Source organism: Ursus americanus, chromosome 30 (genome assembly GCF_024610735.1).
Source record: "Ursus americanus isolate L20-20 chromosome 30, mUrsAme1.1.p, whole genome shotgun sequence".
Classification (NCBI taxonomy): domain Eukaryota; kingdom Metazoa; phylum Chordata; class Mammalia; order Carnivora; family Ursidae; genus Ursus; species Ursus americanus.
Window position 1 is genome coordinate 26,688,686 of NC_142156.1, and position 26,169 is coordinate 26,714,854.

At 52.6% G+C, this 26,169-nt stretch overlaps 1 protein-coding gene across 2 annotated transcripts in view; it reads left to right on the forward strand.

The window, feature by feature from the left end:
- Positions 1–1,634: 1,634 nt before the first annotated feature.
- The window catches only part of IMPA2 (inositol monophosphatase 2), a 43,198-nt gene continuing 18,663 nt past the window's right edge, over positions 1,635–26,169 (forward strand). The window contains exons 1-3 of one of the 2 annotated variants that reach the window (XM_045815107.2): positions 1,637–1,954; positions 18,072–18,205; positions 24,853–24,957. In XM_045815107.2, coding sequence (XP_045671063.1) covers positions 1,859–1,954; positions 18,072–18,205; positions 24,853–24,957 — 335 coding nt within the window. In that variant the 5' untranslated portion in view covers positions 1,637–1,858. Of the gene's footprint in view, positions 1,955–18,071; positions 18,206–24,852; positions 24,958–26,169 lie in introns of both variants that reach the window. The other variant, XM_045815108.2, reaches the window with a different exon arrangement.

Here is a 26,169-nt window from a genome sequence, read left to right on the forward strand (position 1 = left end):
AGATGTTTAGGTAGGCTAACCATAAGAGCTTATCTAAAGATAAAATTGAGCTCCCAGATTGGTCCAGGACAGGGAGTAGTGGGGAGATGTGTTCAGAAAGGGGAACTAAAAGGCACCAAAGAGAAATTCTGTTAACTTCAAATTTTGCTTGGTGTTGGAAGGGACCTCTAATGAAAACCTGCCATGAAGATCAACAACTGAATGCATTTAGTTTTAAAGTGAAGCATTCAGAACACAGTCTTAAGTATTTTTCAGAACTCTAGTTCCATATCTTGAAAACCAAGAAAAATGGGAACAAAGAAGATGGAGCAGAGCATGACTTTAGCTGCCCCCAGATGGCCTTTGTGGGAGCTGGGGCCGTTCTTGGCCTAGTTTTCTGAGCTCTTGGGCAAGGCTAGAGTGCAAACTAAAGCCCTGCTCAGCTCTGGCTTCCTAATTCCTCCTCATTGTTTGTAATTTTCATCCCTAATACCGTAAACCTAAATTTTCTCTACAAGATGTTTCAAACATAAAGTGCTCACAAAATCTAAAAACATTTAATCCCATCGTTAGGGTGTGTAAAAAATGTCCCATCAAGGTTCTTGTACAAATTCCCTTTGTTCTCCCAGACTGAGAAATGAGACTCCAGAATAACTTATATGGGTCAGCATATTTTATAAAAGGGTAGGCAGCGCAGCTTAAGAAATTAAACTTTTGGAAGCTAGAGACACCTTCTCGGGGAAATGCCTTGCGTTTATGTTTAGGTGGTGCCGGTGTTCAGCAGCGTTTAAGAATCCAAGGTCGAAAAGGTCACTCCTCATTACAAATAAAGGCTGGTCACAGTTTGGGCTCCACATCGGAGTTCTGAGTTCAGCCAGTTTGTAAAACTCACTGTCATCGTAGTGTGTGGTTTTTAGCTGGGGTGAAGGCTTCTCGTTTGCATCCAAACATTCGGGAACACAGGCGCTTTGTGAGGGCGGGCGCCCGCGGGTGACCGAGCAGGCTGACAACCCCGGCGTCCTGTGGCTTTCGGCTGAGGAAGAGCAACCCGTTAGCAGCTAAAGGAAGCTCCTTCGGCCTGACCGCCCCTCGGGCCACGTGCGCGCGGACCGCCTGGACGCGGCAAGAGGGTCAGAGGCGCCCCCAACTGGCGCAGACCCGTGGGAGCCCACTGCATAGCCGGTGGCTGGCTAGAGTCGTGGCCACAGGCGCGCGCGGCCCCCTCCCCGAGACCTTGCTCCGGTCCTGTTCCGGGCTTCTGGGCCAGGCCCCCAGTCCCCAGCACCCACCCCTTCTCGCGGTACGGAGAGCGCGGCGGGCGGGGGAGCGGGGGTGGGTGGCCGGGGTGGTTCCGCGAGGAGCTGGCGGGTGGGGTTCGGGGCGGGGCCGAGGGCTGGGGGGGAGGGGTTTGGCGGGGAGGGGACAGTCTCAGGGCGGGGCCTGGAGGAGCGAGGGGGACCCGAGGCGAGGAGGAGCTAAGCTCCCCGTGGGGCCCGAAAGCTCGCTGGGAGGGGTGGGGCTCAGAGCTGGAAGGGCTGGGGTAGGCACGGGGAGTGGCGGGGAACAGATGGGCGGTGGAAGGGGGCGGGGCTCGACGCTGGGAGGGGCGGCCGGGAGGGGAAGAGGGGCGGGGCTCGGGGCAGGGCCGGGGCGGACCTCGGGGCAGGGCCGGGGCGGGACGCGGGACGCGCGGCGCGGCTCCCCCGGCCGCGGCCCGCTCCCTGCCCTTCCCGCGGGCACAGCTGTGGGGCGGGCGGAGGCCGAGGCGTGGAGTGGCGGGGACGCGAAGGGAGCAGTGCGGAGCCTGGCTTCGGGGCGGCGGGAGCCGGTGGGGGCCCGGCGAGGAGGGCTAGAGGTGGCGGGGCCCGGCGAGGCCACGATGAAGCCGAGCGGCGAGGACGAGGCGGCGCCCGCCGGGGGCCCCTGGGAAGAGTGCTTCGAGGCGGCCGTGCAGTTGGCGCTGCGGGCGGGACAGGTGAGAAGCGCGGCCCTCTTCCCCCGCCCGGCAGGGTCCTGGCGAGCACAGCCCCAGCGGGCCGGGCCGGGCGGCGCTCTGGCCGCAGGGTGCCCACTCGAAACTTCGTAAAGTCCGAGCAGAAGTCCTGTGGGACGGAAGGGGACCCTCCGGGGCTCGGGGCAGCCGGGCCGGCACAGCTTGCGGCCGTGGGCCTGGCTGACCCGGGGGAGCGGCCCCCGGGTGCGGAGTGGGTCCCGCGAGGCCAGACCGCGTGCGGTGGGCGTCTGGTATCCGCGGACCGAGGGTGCTAGGGCGTGATATGGTGAAAGGAGTCTTTGTGTTGGTTTATTGCACGGACCGTCCCTTTACCTTCTCCATCCCAGGAGCCGGGAGAGGTAAGCACCTCTTTCTCCGGTGGCAGCCACCCATGAAGCATGCCCGACCGGGCCGCTCTCCTTTGGCAGTTGAATGTCTAACTGTAGGTGACTTGACCTTTGCGTCGCAGAGAGTAGGTTAGAATATATTGGCTATGCAAATCCTTCCTGGGATTTAAAAAGCCCTCCCAGGCTTGAATGCCAGCTGTTTGGTTTTAAGGATCTTTGAATGGATCCTGTGCCAGGACGTGGGTGTGGTTGCCCCCAGGTTTAAACCCCTGCCGCAGGAGATCTGGCGGGCATGCCATTTGATGGTCTTTCCTCAAGCATCCTGAATCTGTACGTACTCCGGCCCACAGCTGGAAAGTGGTTCCGCTCAGTGTTTGGAGGAACTTGTTACACTGACCAGAAGAAGGATGAAAATCAAGCAGCATAGGTAAAGAGAACCTGCGACGAGTTTGAAAAGGGAGTGCAGCTCCTCTTTTCTCACTTTGATTTTTTCGTTTTGTTCCCCACCTTTTCCTCTGTACCCCCAAGCAATGCCTGACACATTGTAGGTTTGAAGTCCTTGTGCAGTGAATGAGTGGTGGTGGTTATCCCAAGGCGGTCAGGGTCAGGTTAGAGAGGGGAGATGGCTTACTCCTGCCTTGTTAAGGTACATGATTGCATTCTGGTGATTTGGGGGTGAAGACGGACAGAAGTAGCAGTGTGAGCAGATTGACTTTTTATATCCAAACAGCATTTTCTTTTTCAGGTCCAGCAACGTGAAAATGCTCTGCTGGTTTTTCCTAGGTGTTAAAGTCAGGCTGTTACCAACCCTGAATTTGTCCTGGTCTCGGTGGACAGTGCTTTATCTTGGTGTGAATCTTCTAATTCTTTAAAAGTTAATTTCAACACTTGAGTAGACAATGTGTCGGAGGGCCCTTCCTCTGTGGTTTGAAGGATGCAAGATTCAGCCTATAAGGAAGGCAGGGTTTGAAAGGTGGGGTGTGAAACTTCATCCTGTGGCTCTGTCGCCTTTCCTTCCTATAGGAAAAGGAGGACCCCAAAACTTAAGTGCTAGAATGCTGAAGTTTGTAGCTGCAGGACAAACATTCTTCCTGGAAAGCAGATCCAGTGTGTGCAGGGAGCACTTGCTCTCCCCCTCCTTCCCTCTCAGGCCCCTCACTTCCTTCCCAGAGTGAGCATCGTGAGGATATGTAGTAACTTTTAGGTTCCACCATAAAACTCTTCTTCCTTGAGGCTTTAAAGAGAAGACAGCTTAGGATTCTGACACTACACTGTAAACCCTGGTGAGTTGTTACGGGTTTCTATGGTTTTTCAAATTTAAATCCTTAAAGATACAGAAGTGTCTTTAAAAACATTTATCTTGGGGCGCCTGGGTGGCACAGCGGTCGGCTCAGGGCGTGATCCTGGTGCTCTGGGATCGAGCCCCACATCAGGCTCCTCCGCTAGGAGCCTGCTTCTTCCTCTCCCACTCCCCCTGCTTGTGTTCCCTCTCTCCCTGGCTGTCTGTCTCTCTGTTGAATAAATAAATAAAATCTTTATAAAAAAATAAATAAAAACATTTACCTTGAGCAGATGCTTATATAGAACTGCAGTGTGGCAGGCACAATCCTAAGGGTCTTATTAAGAAATATCTTAAGTTTTCACAACTTGCCAACAACAAAAAAAACCCCTTTTTTTTGAGAGTGGGGGAGGGGTAAAATAAAGATTCTGCTATTAGGAGTCCGGTCAGGGAGCCCAGAGTCCTGGGCATTATGCGATGCTTCCTGCCTGCCGGGCAGTGGAGGGGAGAGTGGCTGGAATGGTCTATGGCTGGAACAAACAGAAGCCACCCAAGGTCATTGCAACCTGTGTAAAGTGGGACAGATTGTCTTAATAATGTTCTCGCAGGAATGAGGTGCTGATTGGAGAAAATCTGACTTTTAGCCCAGAGGATAGCCCAAAGAGGGATGAAAAGGTAGTTAGTGGTGATCCTTTTCTGAATCCTCTTTAGCTAAAGGAGTATTTGGCATACGGTGGCCTTGTGGCCCAACATGCCCACCCCCTCCCCAGTACCCAAAGTTCTGCTACTTTATTAAGTTTGTTCCTCTCAGCTGCTCCTGAGACAGTTCTGTGTGCTGAATTCCTGAGTCCTGAGGGTCCTATATGCTGAAGGTAGAGTTGGGGGGACGGGGGCGGGGAGGACTATCGATGCCCTTCATCTTTCAGACACAGGTTTGGGTCAGGGCAGCCCTATACACTTTGCTGCCACCGCCCCGTCACCCCATCCTGAGAGGTCTCCTCTCAGACAGAAGCAACCTGCCCCAAAGTGCTGCCCTCTCCACAGTGGCCTCCCTGGCTCCTCCTCCCTTCTTCCTTGCCTCTCCACCACCACCCCTGCTGGGGCCGCTGCACCAGCCCCTCCCCAGCTGTGGGGCTTTGGGGGAAGGAGTGACTTTAACCCCACCGCTATCACCACCACAAATACAAATAGTAATGTTCATTGAAATGGGTGTTTATCATCTTTGATGTGTGAACAGAAGTATCTTAGAAAACTGCTTTTTTTCATTGTCCGGTAGGAGTAAGATCCTGGTTTTGTTGAACACGAGAAGCTTAGACAATTTCGGAGCCCTCTTCAAGAAAAAGAAATACAAGATTACAAATTCAAAATTAGGTATAAACATTATTTAGGATAAGAAAAATCGCAGCAGTATACATTTTAAGATGCTAACAAATAAAATGCGTAAAAGTGATCCTTTAGCTGCTTCTCAATCTTCTGTACTCCTTTTTTTCACATTTTTGGCTTCATGCTCTTTGTGCCTTCGAATGACAAGGATTTTTGTGGTGTTTTCTATGGAGCCCATAGAACCATAAGTTCAGGCTTTCCTGTAGCGTGACTAGTTGAAATTGACTACTGATAGTTTAGAAAAGTGTATTTAGGCTTCACACTTACTATTGGATAGGGTTATGTAGATTTTTAGGATTGCCATCAAATTTGAGAATCCTGTCAATTTTCTTTTCTATGTTAGTTGTAAGAGATGGAAGAATTTTCTGCAGACTGGCTTCTGGTTCCATGTGGTTGCTTATTTCTTTCGTGATCCCGTGTGCCAGTTGCCACAGCTCATGCACACATGCTCCTCTGGCCCCGCCCTTTATGTCCCCAGGCCAAGTCACTCGGCGTGGTGGACAGTAGAAGCATTTCTGGAAGCTATTCCTACATAGGATGGCTAATAATAACTTACAGACAGGTGTGACGGCAAACCCCACAGACATCTCCCATCAAGCCCAAAGTAAATTTCGTTTCCACTCAGCTTGCCTATAGCCAAAAATGCCAGGACCCACTGCGGTGCCACCTGACACAAAATATAATGGAGGTCATAGTGGAAAGAGACAGTGGTTACATCTGCAGTTAGAATAGCTGACTTTTGGGGCGCCTGGGTGGCACAGCGGTTAAGCGTCTGCCTTCGGCTCGGGGCGTGATCCTGGCGTTGTGGGATCGAGCCCCACATCAGGCTCCTCCGCTACGAGCCTGCTTCTTCCTCTCCCACTCCCCCTGCTTGTGTTCCCTCTCTCGCTGGCTGTCTCCATCTCTGTCGAATAAATAAATAAAATCTTAAAAAAAAAAAAAAAGAATAGCTGACTTTTGCACACTTGAAAAAGGCGTATCACACGTATCACGTGTGACCACGTGAACACTGTTCCAGGGACCCTCGCAGAGCCTCAGGGAGGGCCAGAGCCTTGGAGCCCAAGCTGCATTAGCTTCACAGTAAATTCATCTCTGTTTACTGGTAACAAGATCTCAGGACAAGACAGGAAAGCAGAAGCCCAGATCCACCCTGGCTCAGGACTCCAGACCTCTAGGCTCTCCAGTTGGTCTTACGTACCCTGCGGGTGCAGCTTCCCAAAGCCCAGTCTTGGGAAGTCGGCTGCTGTCCCCGTAGCCCCTGCACGGACCAGCCCTTTGGCCAGATTGAACTACTTGGCGTTTTCAAAACACACATTGCCTTTTTCTGCCTTTCTTAGGCTCCTTGAAAACTGTACCTTCCCTCCAGGGTTCGGTTCCCCAGCCCTTTCCTTCACGGACCTTCCCATGTGACCTCCCTCCTCTTTCCTGTGCCGCGTCCCAGCTCTGTGCCTGGAGGGTTGGTGTGCTTCCCCACACTGCTGAGTGTGCATGCTCTCTGGCCACCTCTGCCTCCCCAGGGAAGAGAGCACCCATCGGTGGGCCCTGACGCAGTATAACTCCCTTGGCTGGCTGGCTTTGCCCACGCAGTGTTGTTTTTGATTTGGGATTTTAATTTTTATCAGGTATTCGTACAGGGAACTTGATCAGTGGAACACTCAGGAGAGGAATGTGATGGGAGCGGCAGTGCCCTGTCCCTCATCTCCTTGTGCTGCTCCCCAGACATCACTGTTTGCCGTTTTCTGAGAGTTACAGCTGTCTCCTAAGTCACAGGCTTCCACCGCTCGTCCTCGGGTCCTCTGTTTCAGACACCGTGTCTGTTCCGGTGTGTGGCTGCGTTACCTGATTGGTTCCATCGTTACCCAGGCTCACATTCTGATGACCCACAACTGTAATGCCTGGGCGAGCCGGGTAGATAGTTGTATTACAGATTTTCTTTCTTATGCAACTTGTATTTCCCTTAAAAAAAAAAAAAGTTTTGTTTTGTTTTCATTTGCTTAGCTTTCTGAGTACCTTTCAGCAGTCATCTTCCAACTTCCCAAGAGAATTTTTAAAGATCTCAGTGTGGTCACACTCATCAGGTGCATGGCTGTGCAGAAGCGGTGCTCGCATGTTCACATGCATCAGAAGCACCTGGAAGGCTTGTTGAGGTAGCCTCAGTTCTATCTCCAGAGTTTCTGATCCACTAGGTGAGGAGCCTGATGGAGAATTAGCATTTCTACCAAATTCCCAGCTGATCCTGATGCTTCTGGTCCGCAGACGGCCCGTTGAGAACCACCGCTGTATTTTGTTATGCGCATAAATGACTGTTTATTCAGCTCTTGAGGAAACTTTGGATAATGTCCAGCTTGGAGTTATGATGGATAATGTTGCTATGAACATTCCTGCACATGTCTTTTGGTTATCTGTGCATTTCTGCTGGGGATATTTTAATACTTTAATATTTAATATACTACTAATAATAATTTAATAATAATAGTAATAATAAATGATTAAAATAAATAATAAATTAATAACAATAATAAGTGAAATTATTGCTGTGTCATCAGGTATGAGATGGTGGCTGTACTAATTCCCACTCCTCCCAGCACGGGTTAGGGCTCCTTTCACTCCACATCTTGGATAGCACGTGGTATTGTCTGTCTTTTCCATTGTCGCCGTTCTGATGGGTTTGAGGTGGTATTTCATTGTTTTAATTTGCATGTCCCATGTGACTAATGAACCTAAGTGCCTTTTCATGTGTTGCTTGGCTTGGCTATCTCCTGTTTTTACAGTGGTACTAAAATGCTGATTAGAATTGTATTCACCCACTGAGCAAATACTTATTGAGTAACTCTGGGAAGGACCGTACCTTTACTCTGAGTGTGATAACGAAGTCTGGGCAGTCCTGTCTGGGGCCCTGCAGGGCGGTAGGGCGTCCGCCCCGGCTGCCGTGTGGGGCCCTGCAGCTCCATGGGGGACCAGAATGCGATATCTCATAGGAAGCTGTTCACACAGTGCACATGAGAAATGAGGGTGGATTGTCTGGGCTGTAGCAAAGAAGGCGATAGAACAGCTGCATTTCCAAGGCTGAGGCTGCCAGGCTTGCTGTTGGAGAGGAGGCAGTGGGGGGGGGGGGTGGGCAGGGATGCCTTCAAGGGTTCAGGCCTGCAAAACTGGTTGAATGGATTTGCCGTCTGCCAAGGTGGGGAAACGGCAAGAGGAACAGGTTTGGAGGTGGAAGTCAAGTGTGTTTCGAGCACGTCAGGCTTGAATTGCCAGTGGGTTTCTAAGTGGAGGTGTTGAGTTTGCATCCGGGGTTCAGGGGAGAGGTTGAGGGTGGAGACACCAGTTGGGGAGCCCTTGGCCTGGGATGGGATTCGAGGCCAGATCCCTAGACCAGGAGAGAGCAGGTTTGTCCACCACCCACGGACTCTACCTTCGGGTGATCCTAAGTCAAGCTCCTGGATCCTTTCTGGAAGATTCCCAGATGTCACTATGTGGAGGTCTTGGGTCACTAATTTTTTTTTTTTTTTTTTCAGAAGAAACTCTCTGCCTCTCTCTGGCCAGGGCTCAGTGTGCCGGCCACTGGAGGAAGGGAGGTAGTGGGTGGAGATTTCCCCACTGCCCACCTTCCATCCCTCACCTCCCCTGGCCCCAGGAGGCATTTTGTGCCCCAGGTCCAGGCCTCTGGGTTCTGCTTAGCTCCACAGGGTGGGGTCAGCCTGCACTTAGAATTGTAAAACTTCCACCAACGTTGGAAACATCAGCCAAGACAGAACTCCCAAGGCACAACTGTCAGGTGCAGAGTAGCAGCTGCCGTTTTTGGGGACACATGCGGTCCAAGCGTCCAGGGCCCACCCTCCCTGACCCTGTGTTTGAGGCCAGCTGGCCATTTTCCCTGTCTGCTGGTGTAGGGAAAGAGGCTTGTTTCTTTCTTTTTTTTTTTTTTTTAAAGATTTTATTTATTTATTTGACAGAGATAGAGACAGCCAGCTAGAGAGGGAACACAAGCAGGGGGAGTGGGAGAGGAAGAAGCAGGCTCATAGCTGAGGAGCCTGATGTGGGGCTCGATCCCAGAACACCGGGATCACACCCTGAGCCGCAGGCAGATGCTTAACCGCTGTGCCACCCAGGCGCCCCGAGGCTTGTTTCTTATGCCCACTTTGCCACCAGGAGCGGGGGTGGGGGATGAGAAGGAGCCCTTTGCTTTGTGTCAGAGACATTTGCCTCTGCTGGCGGGGGGAGCCCCTGAAATCCCCCATCTTCCTAAAGGGGTGGAAGCAAAGGCTGGTGTCACTCCCATGCAGAGGTGGATCAGCCGCTGTGGCCCTGAGATCTTACTTGCTAACCCAAATGGAGCACTCGTTAGTGGAGATGACAGTCTTTGGGAAGGGAGAGTAGGCTGAGATCTTACCCCTTAGCCAGAGCATGGAAACCATGCTGGTGAGTTCCAGCCCTGCTCACCCCCCTGCCCCAGCCCTAGGCATGGGGGGCCTGTGGGAGGAGCTCAGCCCTGAGAATCTGAGGTAAGAGAGGAGAAAGGGACTATTTTTCCCCCCAAGGAACTTCTAAAGAAAACTTTTAAGAGTAAAATAATTATGAATTCACAGGTAATTGCAGAAACAGCACAGAGAGGTCTAGTTTCTGATTTCATTCAGTTTCTCCTGGTGGTTATATTTCCACGTCATAGAATATTGCATAGGAACAAAAAAGGATGAACTATTGATGCACCCAACAACTTGGATGGATCTCCGAGTGAAAAAACTCAAGTTTCAAAAGGTCCGTTAATGTACGATTCCATTCACGTAACATTCCCCAAACAGCAAAATTACAAAGATGGAAAAGAAATTAGTGGTTGCCAGTGAGTAGGGATCACATGAGGAAGGGGGCAGGGTGAGGAGTATGACTATAACAGGTAGCAGGAGGGAGATGTTTGTGTTGAGGCAATGGCTCTGTGTCTCGATTGGGTGTGGTTCCATGAATCAACACACGCGGTCAAAGGGTGTCCAGCTACAGCACCCATTTTACCAATGTCAGTTTTTAAATTTGGTATTACACCATAGTTCTCTAAAGTATAACCATCAGGACTCCTCCCTGTTTCTCGGCCTCATTAGGCTGGAACTGAAGGCTGGCGGGCTCACATTTTTCTCCCAGGGGAGATGAGGGAAGAATTCAGCTGAGGGGCGGTGTCGCCAGTTTCAGGGTCTCTGTGTCCACTGTCCAGCTCCCAACCCCAGGGGCCCAGGGCAGTGCCTGGGCTACCTGGGTGGTCCACCCCGCATGAAGTGGGCATTGCAGCCCCCACCCCCACCCGTAGGCCTCCTGGGACAGAGGCCTAAGCTGATGATCACAGTAGCACGCAGGATGGCTGTGGTGGCGGTCTTCCCAGGCCCTGGAAGATGGAACAACTTCCTGAAAGGAGTCATACCTGCACTGTGACTTTAGAAGGAAAAGCAGGATTCACTAGAGAAGTTGGGTGTCAGGCTTGGAGAGGGTAGGGGGAGGTAAGGGGGTCAGGGCAGAGAGAGAAGATGGACACCCCGAGGGGAGAAAGCCAAGGGCGACACTCAGGAATGGCAAGGAGGGCCCCTTGGCTAAAGCTTGAAATGGAAGAGGAGAGTCAGGCCAGTGGGTAGGCAAGGTGTGGGGGGGGGGGCAAAAGAAGGCCCTCAGTGGAGGGTGGGGTTGCAGAAGGGTGTCATGCTCAGACTGACCAAGGTGAGTCTCCATGATGGTGTGGTCGGTGGCCTTGGCCATGAATTGTAAGGTGATGGAGACCTCGTTGTGGAGAGCCTGTGGGTTTCTGGCTCAAGCAGCTGGGTCGATTCCATTCCTTGAGAACTCCACACCGAACAGGGACTAGGGAATCCCTGGGGGGGTTGGCTCTAGTCAGCGATGGAAGATTGGGAACGCCTGCTGTGGAATCCCTCTTCCTGCACTTACAGCTGCGACCATGGGCAACTTTCCTCATTTCTTTGTGCCTCAGTTTCCTCATCTTTTTTTTTTTTAAAGATTTTATTTATTTATCTATTTGACAGAGAGAGACAGCCAGCGAGAGAGGGAACACAAGCAGGGGGAGTGGGAGAGGAAGAAGCAGGCTCCTAGCAGAGGAGCCCGATGTGGGGCTCGATCCCAGAACGCTGGGATCACGCCCTGAGCCGAAGGCAGACGCTTAATGACTGCGCCACCCAGGCGCCCCTCAGTTTCCTCATCTTGAACATGAGAAGATAATTGTTACTGTGTCAGAGTTAGTGCGAGGGTCTCCTGGTCGGTCTGCATGAATTGCTTGGAATGGCGCCGGGACAGAGTGAGCCCTCAGCAGGGGTGAGTGCCAGCACGGTGATGACCTGGCCACCGGGATGCAGTAGGGGGGGTCCTGGGAGCAGCCCCTGCTGGCAGGGCCCAGCCTGAGATCTTGGACTCTTGTAAGGAGTGGTCTGGGGTGGAGAGGGTCAGGTGACACAACGAGGTATGGGTGAGGGTGTCTCCAGGATGTGGCACGCGAGGCGGCCAGGTGCCCGGCGGGGCTGGCTCGGAGGCTTGCTGGGGTGCAAGGAAGACAATTGGCGGGGGGCTGACAGGAGTTTAGAAAGTAGAGATGGCAAGTTGGAGGAAACTTAGCCATGAAGCCAAAGAGGGAGGCAGTTATCCTGGAGAGCTTTGAGACTCGCTGGCCTGTGAGCCCAGGAGAATCTGGTGTCCACACTCCACTTCTGCTTTAACCAGCACCTTCTCTTTCCCGTGATTAAGGTTCACTTGTGAGGTATTAGCAGATGTTAACTACTGACCCCTATGCTACATGATAGCCAAGTGGAATTCACTCTGTAGGTTTTACTGATTGTGCCATGTATTAGGGTCTCCAGAGGAACAGAGCCAACCAGAGGCCAGCAAGTTCTGGTGGGCTGGCAGGCTGGAGACAGACCCAGGAGGAGCCAGTGACCTGCTCAAAAGCCATAGGCAGGAAGAGCCGATGTTGCGGATGAAGTGAACGGTAGTCTGCTGGAGAGTTCTCTCTCAGAAGCATCAAGCTTTTCCCTCTATTCAGGCCTTCCACTAATTGAATGAGGCCCACCTACATTACAGAGGGCAGTCTGCTTTCCTGGTTAAAGTGTTAATCTCATCCAAAAACACCCTTGAAAACAAAAACCCAGACTACCGTGGCCGTCAAGTTGACACATAAAACGAGCCATCACATCACACTCACTTGTGCTCGAATCTGTCTAGAACCTGAGATGTGCAGACAGTGTCGTCAGGACCACATCCCCAGTAGCCATGTTTTCTCAGCCCAACAGAGGAAAGACCTGTTGCCTCTCGGAAGCCCCACTTCTGGCAGAACTCTCTAGATGTGCTGTTCCCCAGGCTCTGGGGCACACACAGGTTGCTCTGGGGTCTTGGAGACTAACTGTACAGAAGGCTTGGGGACAGGAAATCAAGATGGTGTACAGACAGGAAGGAGGCTTCGGGGCAGGACCCTGAATGATGCCATTGACACTGAAGCAGATGGCATTCCTTCTTTTAGATTTGAAATTCAGGCGTCCGTGGCTAGAAGCCCGTGTTTTCTGTGTTACACGTTAACGGAATGCTATCCGGAGGGAAAGACTCCGGCCAGGAGGTCTGTGGAGTGTGTGCCTCATTAGTGAGTAGCTGAAAAACATTAATTAAAAACCAGCATACACTGACTTACTGCTGGCAGAATGAGAATGTTTACAATTTCTAAGAGCGAAAATAGCTGTGGTAAAGGGCTGTGGCGGGGCACTGTCCTGGCAGCCCTGGGGGCCATCCCCCTGGGGATGGGCCTGTATCGAGAGGCCAGGCTGTTCGAAAAAATACAGCACTCTCTCACCGCTCTCCCTTGCAGTGTAGAACATATATGAATCCAACTTTTCTTAACCTAGTATTTTGTCATCCCGTCTGAGATCTGTACATTGTGTATGGGTTTTGGTTTTTTTGTCGTAAATCATGAAGTTCTGTCAGGTATTTGCTTTCAGAAACAGCAGAGTGGCACAGGTCTCTGTGTCTATCGTTCTGTGTCCCAAGACCTTTACAGAGGATTCCTCGTTTCATTCCTACAACCACCCAATGCCTGAGGTGCGACTGTTACTACAGATGAGGGAACCAGGGCTCTGGAAGCTCGGTGATTCCACGCCCCCCCACACACAGCCCCCCGCAGTCTCCCAGGTGGAATTCAGATCTGTTGATTCCATACTGGGGAGGGAGGGATCATCTGTGCTCCCTACCGATCCTGTGAAATGGGTCCAAGCAGGACTTGCATTCCACATGGGAATTTTTCATGTGCGTTTCCTCCCCAAAGAACTAGAAGGACTAGAGTTTCCGAGTGCTGGGCAACTGAGAGGAGGCTAGTTCCCATACAGCTTCCCCACGCACTTGAAAATCCCGCCTGAGTTTGTAAAGTCCCATTACACTGCCTGTTGCCTTGCTGGGCCTGCGACCTGGAGCCTGGGGGCAGGGTAGGGCCTGCTTAGTGAGGGGGGCTGGGTCCTGGAGCTGCCACCAAGGACGGCAGAGCCCTCCAGAAGCATCTAGTGCATGAGACTGGGCAGTGCCTTCCAGTGATGTGTGTGTGTGTGCGTGGCCACCGAGATGTGCCTGGTGCTACAGAAACCACAAGCCAAGAGGAAGGGCCTCACCCACGGTGAGTGGGCGGAGGGCTTCGCAGGCGGCTTCCTGGAGGAGCCGGGCCCAGAGCAGGGTCCTCAAGGACAAATGGGGTCGGCATTGCAGGAGGAAGGAACATCGTGTCCAAAGACAAGGTTGTGGAAGGGAGAACAGCAGAGAGTGACTGAGCATAGCAAGCGGGACAAGTGCCCCCCAGGCTGGCCACAGAGGTCCTAACCCACAGGACATGAGCCTGCCATCCTCTTGGGAGGCCCAACAAGCCACAGGGGTTGCCAGGAGATAGACCTGCTTTCCGGGGAGGCTGCTGTGCTCGTGGACAGCGCCTCGAAGGAGCCAGGCAGAAGGAGGTTTGGAGGCTGAGCGAGCGGCACAGGCAGGAGATGGCGGGCAATGGAAGAAAGGTTAGCAGTTTGGTTTTGGAAATCATTCAGAAATGGGGCCTACATATCTGGGTGTGTCACTGGATGAGAGGGAGGAGCTAAGGTGTGCCACTGGATGGGACCCAGGGCCTGAAGCAGCAGCAGCGGGTGAGAGAGAGAGAGGGCCAGCCACAGCACCCCTCTGCAAGTCGCCCGTGAACACAGATGGTGGTGTGGCCTGCCCTGGCGCTGGGACACGGGCGCATGCAAGCTCGGTGGCTTTCCTTGTGACACATGCCCACATCGAAGTGACCATGGCACAAGAGTAATAAACACTAATAGACACAGACAAGAAATATTTTGAAAAAGCACATGATTTGATACTCTCCTCTTGAATCCATAAATCTCTCTCCTTTGCGTGATTTGTAGTGAGGGGCCTGGGTCCTCCAGAAAGTGTGCCCCGATGACATCAGCCCTTCCCCAAACTGCCCACACAGGTCCCTGAGCATGCAGGGCCTCAGCACACCAGAGTCGGGTGGATTTGGGATCTGGAAGACCAAATGCATAGATACCAGGGCCGTCAGAGACAGCTTCACAAGAACACTTGGAAAAGTCTTCCCGCTCAAGTTACCTAGGAGCTCAGCGCGTGGCAGCCAGGAGATCTTCATTCAGATGTCCCCCAAGACCTGACCGTGTAGCAGGGCACAAAATCTGCCCATGGGTGGTGGATACAGAGACAGGGCAGACGGGGCTCCCTCACCGGCTTGGACCGATGTGGAATCCCGAGAGGCCGGCTGTGTGGTTTGCACAAGTGCCCTAGCAGCAGGCTTAGAGGGCCGACGCCCCTCTGCTTCTCCAAGTCGCTCAGGGACCCACATTCCTTATCTCTTGTTGCTTTAAGGAGGTGCTGTCTTCCCACATGACCAAAGCTGACCTCTCACCACAGCCACATCGCTGGCTGGTGGCAAAGGGGAAAAGGACAGGAGGGAGTAGTGTGCAAACAGCGGCCTTTTGAGGGTGTGACTCAGAAGTTGCACATCCCTTCCATTCACCTCCTCTTGGGCGGAACAGAGGGCCACGCCTCCTGCACAAGAAGCAGGGAGCACAATGTGGACTGTTGAGCCTTGCTAAACCTGGGGCTTTGGTTCGTGAAAGAAAGAAGAGAATACTGGCTGTTTGGGATCACATGGTCTGTGCTAGAGATCAGCTCTCAAGAAGCTGTGGTTATGCCACCTGCGGGGGTTTTGTACCCTCCCAGTGCTAAGGAGCCACGAAGTGCATTATGCTGGGGAGACCCATGATTAAGATCAGGGGTTTAGCAAGCCCTTCTGGCTCTTGTGGGGTAAGTGGACACGGGTGTCATAAAGCAGATTTGGGCTGGCTCCAGGAGCTGGGGCCAGTGGATGGAGGCTGGAAGAGGAGACTCCAAGCACATTTTAACTTTCTCTCAGAGTCACCAAAACCCATAGTGAAACAAAACACAGAGACCAAGGTCGTCATTGTTCATACAAACAGTAATGGTCCGGTTGGAGAAAATGTGCAGAATCTCTTCAAGCAGCCTGATTTTTTTTTTTCATGATTCAAAGAATTTTGTGCACCTTCTCTATGCCAGGTACGAGTCTAGAGGCAAGGGGCGTGGCAGGGTACCCAGGTGAGCAGCTCCTGTCTTCCTGGGGAGACATACCATCCACAGAGGGACAAACTGGATAATTTCAGATGGCACGAAGTTCTGGATAGACAAGAAAATATAAAGTCCCTGGGACAGAAAGAAATTTGGTGAGGATCAGCTGGAAAACCAGAGTGGCGGAAGGATGGCGAGCATGGGGGTGGCTGCGGGAGGTGAGATTTGTAGGTCTGGGGCTTTTTCCTACAAGCCATGGCAGTCATCGGGCAGTTCCAAGCATTAACGTGAGAGGAGCTGATGTATGTGGTAACATCGCTCTGGTCTCACCGTAGACACTGCAGGGCGCATGGTCGCAGGCCCAGCGTTGAACTGTGTGAATGCTCACGACACACGGAGAGGGGCAAATCCAACACGAAGCCCGTGCCCCCTCAGGGTGGTGGCCCCGGGACTCGTGTGTGGCGCCGGGGCAGAACACGCCAGCCCCCTACTCCAGCGCGGCCCCCAGCATCGGTGTCACCACAGAACTTGTCAGAAATGCAAATGTCACACCTCAAACCCCACACAGGGACCACACACACATCACGTGCACAGGCATAGGCCACACAGACATCACATACGTGTGCGTGTAAACATACACCACCACACCCCCCCCCCACGCACGACACCGAATTGCCATACGAGACGCAAGCACACAGCCAAACGACCTATAAATAGGAGGGCTGGACTAAGCCCAAATGCAGGGATCCCTGGAGGACAAGGGGGCTACATGAGTTCCACTTGGGGAGCTTCAAGTTTATAACAAGGAACCTGTGGAGATTTGTTTGGTGGGAGCTTACTTTGCAACCTGACGTTGCTGAGCAGGACGTTGCAAATAGAAGGGCCGGGAAGGCCCCAAGTGGCAGACAGTCAGGGGCCTGGCACAGAAATGTTCATGGCTTATGCACGAGTGCTATATGCTTTGTCTTTCGCGTTATTTACAGAATTACACTTTTCTGTAATACGTATCGGTTTGCGACCGAGATGAAAAACGGAAGGGAACCTGGCCAGGCTCAGCACGGTTGGGGCTGGCAGTAGGAGGGGGTGGTAATGTGAGGAGCATAAAAAGTGGGGATCGCTCAGTGTCTGGGGGTCTCCTGCTTATTCTTTAAAACTCCACCGGCAGTCCTCCTCCTCGCTGCACACTTGGGGGTCACCTCCTGCCGTCCTCCTCGCCGCGGGGGCGCAGCGCAGGCCGGACCCGAAGCAGGTCCTCAGGAAACACAACCGAAGGCGGAGGCAGAAGTCTCCTGGTGGGCAAAGGATGTGGGGTCTGGGTAGCTGAGTGACTGACGGTGCTTCGGAGAGAAATGCAGGATCTTGGGGTGGTAGCCAGTTTCGGAGGAAAGTTCTGAAGTCGTTTTTAGGTGTCCCGACTTGGTCATCATGCTGAGGGAGACACCGAGTTTACAACAGACGGAAATGGAAAAGAAAGGCCCGGGCTGGAGAAGGAGTGCTTTTTTTTTTTTTTTTTTTAAAGATTTTATTTATTTATTCGACAGACATAGAGACAGCCAGTGAGAGAGGGAACACAAGCAGGGGGAGTGGGAGAGGAAGAAGCAGGCTCATAGCTGAGGAGCCTGACGTGGGGCTCGATCCCGGAACGCCGGGATCACGCCCTGAGCCGAAGGCAGACGCTTAACCGCTGTGCCACCCAGGCGCCCCAGAAGGAGTGCTTTTTATTTCACAGAGTAGACCTGGTCCTTCCCAAAGTGTCCTGTGACTGTTGAACCAGTCCACATGCTTTCCTGTTTGGGCCTTGCAGGGGGTCCTGGAGCCAGACTGGGCCGGGCAAGAGGCACCGGGAGGCCCCCTCCATGCCTCACCTCTGTATTTGGCCGCAGCGGGTTTGGACCGGGTAGTCTGCCTGTGAGCCCAGAGCTGCGGGTCAGCGAGGTCCTGGCACCGAAGCCAGCCCGTGGGCACATGCCGGTGGCGTTGCCCTGAGCAGAGTGGCAGGGAGAGCGTGCCTTCCTGTTGGTGAAGTACCTCTTAACCTCTCAGGTCTCCCTGTTGGAACGTCTATAATCTGGGTTCAGGAGCATGGGATCCACTCCATGTGCTGCATAACGTGAATTAGGGAAAATACATTTTTACAACGAAATCAAGTTCTTGGGACTCTCTGGGGGCAACGGTGTGTTAGTTAACATCATCTTACGTTGGGCGAAGCCCCATGCCCTTTGGAACCACTGTTTTTCTTTTCCCTCAAAGCAGAATTGTTCCACGGGTAGGACAGGAGCGCTTCAACAAGGGAGCCCATCTTTCTGGTGAAAGAACAGTGGGTAGTCAGGCTCACTAGGTGGGTCTGAGGTTCAGCCCCCACGGCCTGCCCGTGATGGAAGCAGCCAGTGGCCCTCGGAGTTGGCACGCGGGAGGGGGGGAGCGCATTTGCCGGGGGGACCCGGGCGCTCATCCATTTAACTACGTCCTGTACTTTTTTGTACTTTTATTTCAGATCATCAGAAAAGCCCTTTCTGAGGAAAAACGCGTCTCCACAAAAACATCAGCTGCTGACCTCGTGACAGAAACAGATCACCTCGTGGAAGGTTTAATTATTTCTGAGCTGCAGAAAAGGTTTCCTTCACACAGGTAGGTGTGTTCCTCCGGAAGGGACCCCAGTAACGTGCTGCCAGCGTCTGACTCGGGGCACCACGCCGCTGGTCACTGGGGGCAGATGTGAAACAGGGAGCCTCACAGTCTGCTTCCCGTATTTTGATTGCATGGGAAACATAATGTTTTCATTCCTCTTACTGTCATCTTGACAGTGCTCATGGCAGTCTGTTACCTTACAAATACTGACAAGGCTCCACTTCTCTAACATGCTCAGGGGAAGTGCTCTGCTCCCCTCTGCTAAGCCATTTGACATATTTCTGGAGGGATTTGGGGGCAAGTAATGTTCCCTGCCTGTGTCTGTGTGGTGGCCCCATGCAGACTTTCCAGAAGGGATGTGGCCCCAGGTCCACGCCTGTTGGTGCACCCCTGCTGGTACTCAGGGGCGCTTTCTCCCCTGTCAGGCCAGCACATGCGACAGGGAAGGCTGCTCTCTGCCCTAGAAGGTGCTTATGAGGACTCCACCTTCTTCCCTAGAGCGGAAGTTCTTAACCCTTTTGGGGTCACTATGTGGAGAAGTCAATGCAAACCATTAAACTTTTCCTCAGGAAAATTCAAATGTGTACGCAGCATTTTGCATCTAGTTCCAAGGGAACTCTAGACCTCAGAGGAAGACACCCCTTGAGCTCTGGGCAAGGTGGTGGGCTCCTCTGGCCCTCCCTCATGCCTGGAGCTCTCCAGAAGAGAGTTGGAAAACCACTGCCTCAGATAGGAGGGTTCTCTCTCCTCACAGAGGAGGCTGGAATAGAGGTGCTCTTGGATTTCTGGGTATGGATCATGATTGCGGTAAGGTTCCATGTTTGATGGGCTTGTACAACAGAGACATGGAGGGTGGCCTCCCTCAGCATCCGTCTGGTGCAGGGTGGGCGCAATGGAGTTTTCCCCTGTGAATGATTAAATGAAAGAAGGGACAAGCCAGCGTTCAAACATACCTCCTTTTCCCCCTGTTGTTTCCTCCTAATTGGTTGGGTCATCTCAAGGTCACCAACTCTCCCTTCGAAATTTTCTCCACCAATGGGTTGTGTTTGTTTTGTTTTGTTGACAACCTTTGTGTGTGAGCGTCTGTTATTTCCCTCTTCCTTGTTCAGTGTGAAGTCAGGATCCCTGACATCTGTTACAATATTTACAAGCTCAAAAACGTTTATGATTTTTTAACTTCTTGAAACTCAAGTTAAATGGTAATGTTGAAGAAATCTATAGATTGCTTTTACTCTTTGAGAGGAAAAAGGCCACAGGAACCAACGTGCTGTTTCTGGTTGAGGAACTATTTTGGTACTTGAGGTTTCCGTGGTATTGGCCCAGGTGGCTGTGGCAGAGTGAAGGTCACTGCAAGACCAGACGTATTTATCGGGCTTCTGCACGTTTCAGTTAGATTACTCCTGAGAACCCCAGTTCTGAAATGACATACGTGTTGCATGTGTTGGCAGCTGTTGCTAAGTGGTTTGGGTCGCCTCTTGTGTCAGTATGGGCCATGGATTCCATTTGTACAAGGTGTATTTTTTTTTTAAAGATTTTATTTATTTATTTGAGAGAGAGAAAGCACAAGCTGCGGGGAAAGGCAGAGGGAGACGGAGAAGCAGACTCCCCACTGAGCAGGGAGCCCCGATATGGGACTTGATCCCACGACCCTGGGATCGTGACCTGAGCCAAAGTCAGATGCTTAACCCAGTCACCCCTACAAGGTGTATTTAAATATTCATTGCTGCCTACTCTAGGATAAAAGTCAGTGTGTTATATGAGTGATCGTACCCACCCCCCCGCCCCCCACCAGCCACCCGCTACCCCCACTCCACCCTGCAGCCCGGGGTCTCCAGGGGATTGCCAAACTCCGAAGCCCCTTTGGAAGACCGTTGACCCAGAGCAGTGGACCCTACCTAGGGTGTGTGCCAGGCCCACCTGGGCTTCTCCAGCCTGCTAATGCTAGGCCTCCGTCCCTGAAGATGCCCTGGGAGAGGCCGAGGCACACACCTACCCAGGAATCCGAGCTCTTCTCAAGCCGCCTCCAGCTCGTGCTGGCCAGGCTGGGAGGGATGAGATGTGGCTGCCCTATGGTCGCCCCTGGCTCTTTGCCACTTGCTTCTCAGTTCTGAGGGCAACACCAGGATTTGGGGAAGCCTGGAAGTCCTGCTTCTATTCTGCTCGGTTTGCCTAGAAAACTCAGGTAGATAAAACCATTTCTCAGCATATCTGTGCCAAGTGTGGAGTGGGTTTTTTTGGTTTTTGCCAATGACTAGGATTCAAAAGAACTTGGGAGCATTTAATTGTATTTTAGATCATAAACAAATTGATACATTTGCAATTAGAAAGTATTGCATACACATAATAAAATAGTGTATTGTAATTTTTCTTCATTCAGAGTATTGAAATATATCCCTTAAACAATAAATTAGCAAAACTGTCCTATCATCCTTTTTTAGGAAGGACTCCCTGTTATTCTGAACTTACGCTGGTCCCCATTTTTAGCTGTTTGAAACTGTTGAAGATTGCAACTGTTTTGTTTTTAATAAAATAAGAAGCAACCTGGTATAGGCTCCCTGTTTTACTATTTTATTGTATTCATTTGTGAAATCCAAAGTCTGGGTCCCCGATCTGGAAGACAGGAGTATGCTGAACCAAAGAACTGTAAGATTTAAACTTGCTGCTGCCCGCGGCTTTGGAAAATCATGCGTTCTCGGTGTCTCAGCCTCCTCATCTAGGACCGAGGCACCCAGCCAAGGTCATCGTATGGTGGTAATGACAGAAAGCAAACTAGCAGGTGGAGGTTGACAGTTAAAGCACAGTCTTGGCATTGACCACATTAGCTCAGTCTCCATCCACGCCTGCCTTTCTGGGGCACCTAAACCTGTTTTTAGTTGATGATTTTGAGTCAGATCCAAGTTCTGCAACTTCGGAAATACTCAGTAGCATCACTGACCCATATTTATATACACCCTGTCCGTGTCCCTTTTGTCCGGGTTAGTGCAGGCAAGGGGAGGAGAGCAGCTGGGGCTGCTCAGGACACCCAGCTGCCTCCTCTGTCCATGTCTGGGCTCCCCTCGGCAGGACGTGGCCTCATCCATCGTGGTGACTCCCAGGCCCTGCGGCGTACCCTGTGTGCCCTGGACTTGGAAGAAATATGTTCCTAGCCACCACCAGCTAAACGCTTGCTTTCCACCGCTTTCCCACTGTGTTTTGCGCTGGGCACTCATGTCATCAGGCAGCAGAGCCTGCCGCGATGCTGGCCAGGCCTAGGAGCATTAACTGGCTCCCTAGTGAACTGAAGGGTGACCCTGACCTTGTCACAGGGTAAACAAACTAGCCAGGGAAAAAAGGCCTAGATGCACTTGGCCGTCAAAATTATAAGGGTTTGTTAGGACTATAAGGAAAAAAAATGGTTAAATTACGCAACAGGATATCATTCTAACTTGTTACCAAGCTTTGAACCTTACCCCAATTGCTGCTTTCCTCTTGTACGGTAGAGAGGCTTATGAAAAGGCCCTTGAGCTCCCTAAATTTAGGCACACGGATTGGTTTTTTCTACTTATGTTATGGATTTTATGTAGCTGTCCAAATGCTTTTATTAAGGTCTCTGTTGTTTTGCACCTCCATCTGTCCAAGTTATTTTCCCCACTCCCTCTGCAAAGAGCTGAAGAATGTTCTCTCCGCTTCCCATGTGAAGACCATCAGGTTTCAGTGAATAAACTACATCCCTCCTCACATACCAGGGAGAGAGGATGGACACAGTCCAAGGCCTCAAAGTGTCCCCCACAGGTGCGAAGCAAATAGCAAGGTGACAGACACTCCTTCCCCCTTCGTTGACTTGGGCAGCAGAGTAGAGATGAGAACTCTTCCCACTGCTGGGAAGGTCCAGGGCTCGGTGTGGTTCCTTTGAGTGCTTCCTATCAGAAATGCTGTGCAGAACAAAAGCCGTGTCCACAGGAGCATTGTGGGTGCTGCTTTAAACATGCTGCTTGGTGACCCTGTAGGCCATGTCCGTACCATCTGCTCTGCTAGTGAGCCAGCAGCCCTCCTGGCCCTGCGTGTCCTGGGTAGCCCCATCGGTGCACCGCGGGCCGTGCTCCCTGACACGTGTGTTCGCTGCCAGCCCTGCAGAGATGCTCTCCCCTCTTCCTTCCCGGGAGACCCCACAACTCTAGTAGGTACCAGCTTCCCACTTAAATGAGGTTTAAAAAGGAAGAAAATTCCACATGCGTCCTCAGTGCCTGAGAATTTCTCTTTGGTTGTGAGTCACTTCCATTTCTATCTTGACCTACTAATAAGTCTTCTCACTGATTTCTCGACCTCGTGCCCAATTTAAGATTTGGCAGTCGATTGCTATATATGTGTGTTTTTAGGGTGAGGACCCTTTTCTTTAGAAACATAATCACAAGCCATTGCCTGGGAGGAAAATCACGTAGCTATAGAAGACGACATTGAAAAGAGATGTAATTCCTTAAGTCTTTGGCTAAGAGAACTTGGCCGAGCTTGTGCCACGCATAATCATCAGTGATTCTGCGCGCCCATCATCTGTCTCCCTGCTGTGGTCAGAGTCACTGCCTGGCCAGGCCCCGCCCGGCTTGGCTCCTCCAACTTCCTGTCTTTCACCACGCCACGTCTGCCATCTCCACCTGCCTGCCTGGATCACATGACCCAAATGACCCAAAACCCCGCAGAGGGGAGCGAGGGTAGGGAGGCAGTCCCCAGCAGGAGGAGGGCACCAGGAACAAACAAAAGCGAGGAACCGGCGTCCCATGCATCCCAGGAGAGCAAGCTGCTGGGCGCGGGCTGCTCACCCAAGCTTTCTCTGCACAGCAGCCGTTTTTGGGGGATGGAGTGCTCAGGCGCCTTACTCAGTGTCGCCCAGCCCCAGCGCCCTGCCTCTGCTCAGAGGCGGGGCTTTCTCCGGGGGGCAACAGCTGGAGGGGAAATGATACATGTTCGCTCCTCACACACACAGACCGACTGCAGATCCGTTATCAGACAGTGGGGCTAGATGACTGTGTGTGTGCATGGAGGGCGTGACTTTCACAATCTGTGAAGTGGAAAGGGGTGGTCCCAGGTGAGTTGTGGGGCATGTGACGGCGCTGGGGTGACGAACAGTGACGTCAGAATGCATGGCACTGGTTCTTTCTCAGTGCTGCAGATGAGGACGACACTTGAGATGCGGCGACTGAGAGTCAAGAACTGCTTAGATTTTTGAAATTGCATTTAATTTAAATTATTTAAATTTAAACAGCCACACATAGCTCGTTGGTACCATGTTGGGCAGAGCAGTTGGAGGTTTCCAGCTCAGTCCTTTTATCCATCTCATCTGCAAGTTCACTGTTGCCGCATCTTAGGACACACAGTTCCTCTGGAGAAAGTGGTTTCCGGGAGCGCTTCGAGGCTGAGCAGAAAGGGCCCGCCCTGGCCTCTTCAGGGGCTAAGCAGCTGCCTGATGACCACAGCAGACAACACACCACATGCCAGCAGGAGGACAGGAAACTTTTCTTGTTTTTCATTCATTTATCCTTCTTAGTAAAAACATATTGTCTTCAGGTCTCCTTTTCTCCAGTATAGACACAGACATAGCATGAGAAGCTGCTAGAAGGCTCTCCACCAGGCCTTGTATTCACGCATAGAACACGTGTTTGCTCAGCAGCTGCTGTGGGCCAGGCCCTGGTGACAAGGCGGTACACGGGGCAGAGGCCCCACTCTTGCTGGACCCGGGTTTGTTACGTGACAGTTGGAGACGTGGACCAAGCACTCAGTGTGCCAGGCCCTGTGGTGAACGCTTTAGATCAGGATGTGTGTTTCTCGTTTGGCTTCCTAACGGGAAGTAGACAGCCCACTCCAGTGAGGATGGCTCCCAGAGGGCTTGTCTACAGAGGACTAGTTATGAAGCGGGGGGCAGGAACGGGCCCCTCCCGCTGGTGCAGGGCAGTGCACAGCCTGCGTCCTGGGCTGGCCGTGTCCCTACAGGCCGGGGGGCACCAGAGCATGAAAAAGACGGTGTGGCCCACCGAGGGGCTCCTAGACCACATGCCAGGATGGAAAGGGCCTCTGAGGAGATACGGCAGCTCCTGTTGAGCCCAAATGGTGGGCGGATACAGCTGTCACCTCGTCTTCAGTTCAGAGGAGGCCAGGCTGGGGACAGACCTGGCAGGGGTCAGCTGTGGGTGACATTCGGTTCCTTGGGTCCAGCCTTCAGTCCGCCCCAGCCACAGCACTATTGGTGGGAGAGCTAAAGCCCGAGGCCTGCGCCCTGCTCCCCGGCCAGCGTTCCCCACGCTCTTCTCCGTCATTTGTCTTCAGCCTTCTGTCCTCCAGACTAAGGTCAGAGCAGAGTTGAGCTTTGCGTTAAAAGGCCTGTCTCCCAGTGTTCTTCATTCTCGTCTCTGTGCCCCTGGCCCGCTCACACGCCCCGATGCTTTCCCCCTACGTTGAGGTGTCGACTTCACGTTTTCTAATCCCGCTGAGTAAGTAGGCTAGCAGCCAGATCGAAAAGCAGATGGTCTTTTACAGACACTGCCTCCCTTTGACCCAGAGAAGCCATGATGAGATCTCTGCTGTGTCTGCTTTGTCCTTGATGGGACCAGAAGCAGTCTGAAGCGCTTTGTCTCGAGTTCTTGGCGAGTTTTCTCAGGCTGAGCTCCTGCCCACCACAGGTTTATTGCGGAAGAGTCAGCCGCCGCCGGGGCCAAGTGCGTGCTCACCCCCAGCCCCACGTGGATCGTCGACCCCATTGACGGCACCTGCAACTTTGTGCACAGGTGAGCATCAGGTTGGGCCACCCCTGTTCTCGTCCTTAACCCGTCCTCTTCTCTCAGACTTTGTCTTTTCCAAAACAGCCTTTTTCGAGGCAAGAGTCTATGAACAAACCTCCAGTAGGTGGACAGTCTCATTGAAAAGGTGGTCACGTGTCGATCTTTTTTTTTAAATGAGGTTTTCCATTTGGGAGCTACTCTCAGCATGTAGGAAATACTCATTTGTTCAAACCTGTGGTGTTTGTCATCTTTAAAACGTTGGGTTGAATTAAGAAGGACCGCTTATGGAGGCCCCTGGGGAAGCAAGCAGGGTTACGAGAGCAGCGCGAGTGGCCTGGCGGCCGCAGAGCCCAACAGTGAGCCGCAGCACCCGAGGGCTGGTGTCGCAGAGCTGCTGTGGAGGTGAGAGCAGAGCTCACGCCGGGGGAGGCGGGACGAGCACCTGCTGGCAAATCGGACTGAGCAAGTAACAGCCAAAAGCCAGGAGGTTCTAGGGAGATCCGAGAGGCCCTTGGGGAGGGAGAAGGGAGGCGAGCTGCAGCTCAGGGGGGTGATGGGGACGTGGCCTCTACTCTGGGTCCTCTGACCGGTGGGGTGGGCGTCGGAGCTGCCCAGGGACACGAGAGCACCTCGTGTGGTGTGGTTTCCACAGACGGCTGGTTCTCTGACATGAACACGCATGGGGCCTCCTGCAGAGCTGGTTGGCACAGGCTCCTGTCCCTTCCCTGGTCCCTTCCTGGTCGGGCATCCCATGGATGTGCATTTCTCACCAGCACTCAGGCAACGCCAGCAGTGCAGACCCCACGGTGAGAGCCCCTTCCCCAGATGGCTAGGAAACGTTGTTTCCTTACATAAAGTGAAAAAGTCTGAGCACAGGCAGACTAGGGGGCTTCGTTCCTGGTGCTTGCTCTCTTCTGTGTTCTGCCTCAAGCAGCGTGTTTGTGTGTCAGCGTGTAAAGTAATCCTGGCCTGTCATGTTGGTCATCACCCTTTTCTTAACATGAGTTACCTTGAGAATTTAGCTGGTCATGCCCACACAGTGCCTTTCGAGGCAATGGAATAGTGCCATCTGGTGACCGCAGCAGCGTCAAGAGACTAATTTGAACTACGGCGTGACAACCCCGACCCTGGGCAGGAATTCAGGAGGAGCCTCAGGCCTCCCCTCGTAGGTGTGTTTCGCTGAGCAAAGCTCAGCAAAGCTCCCGTTCTTCTGTCTTG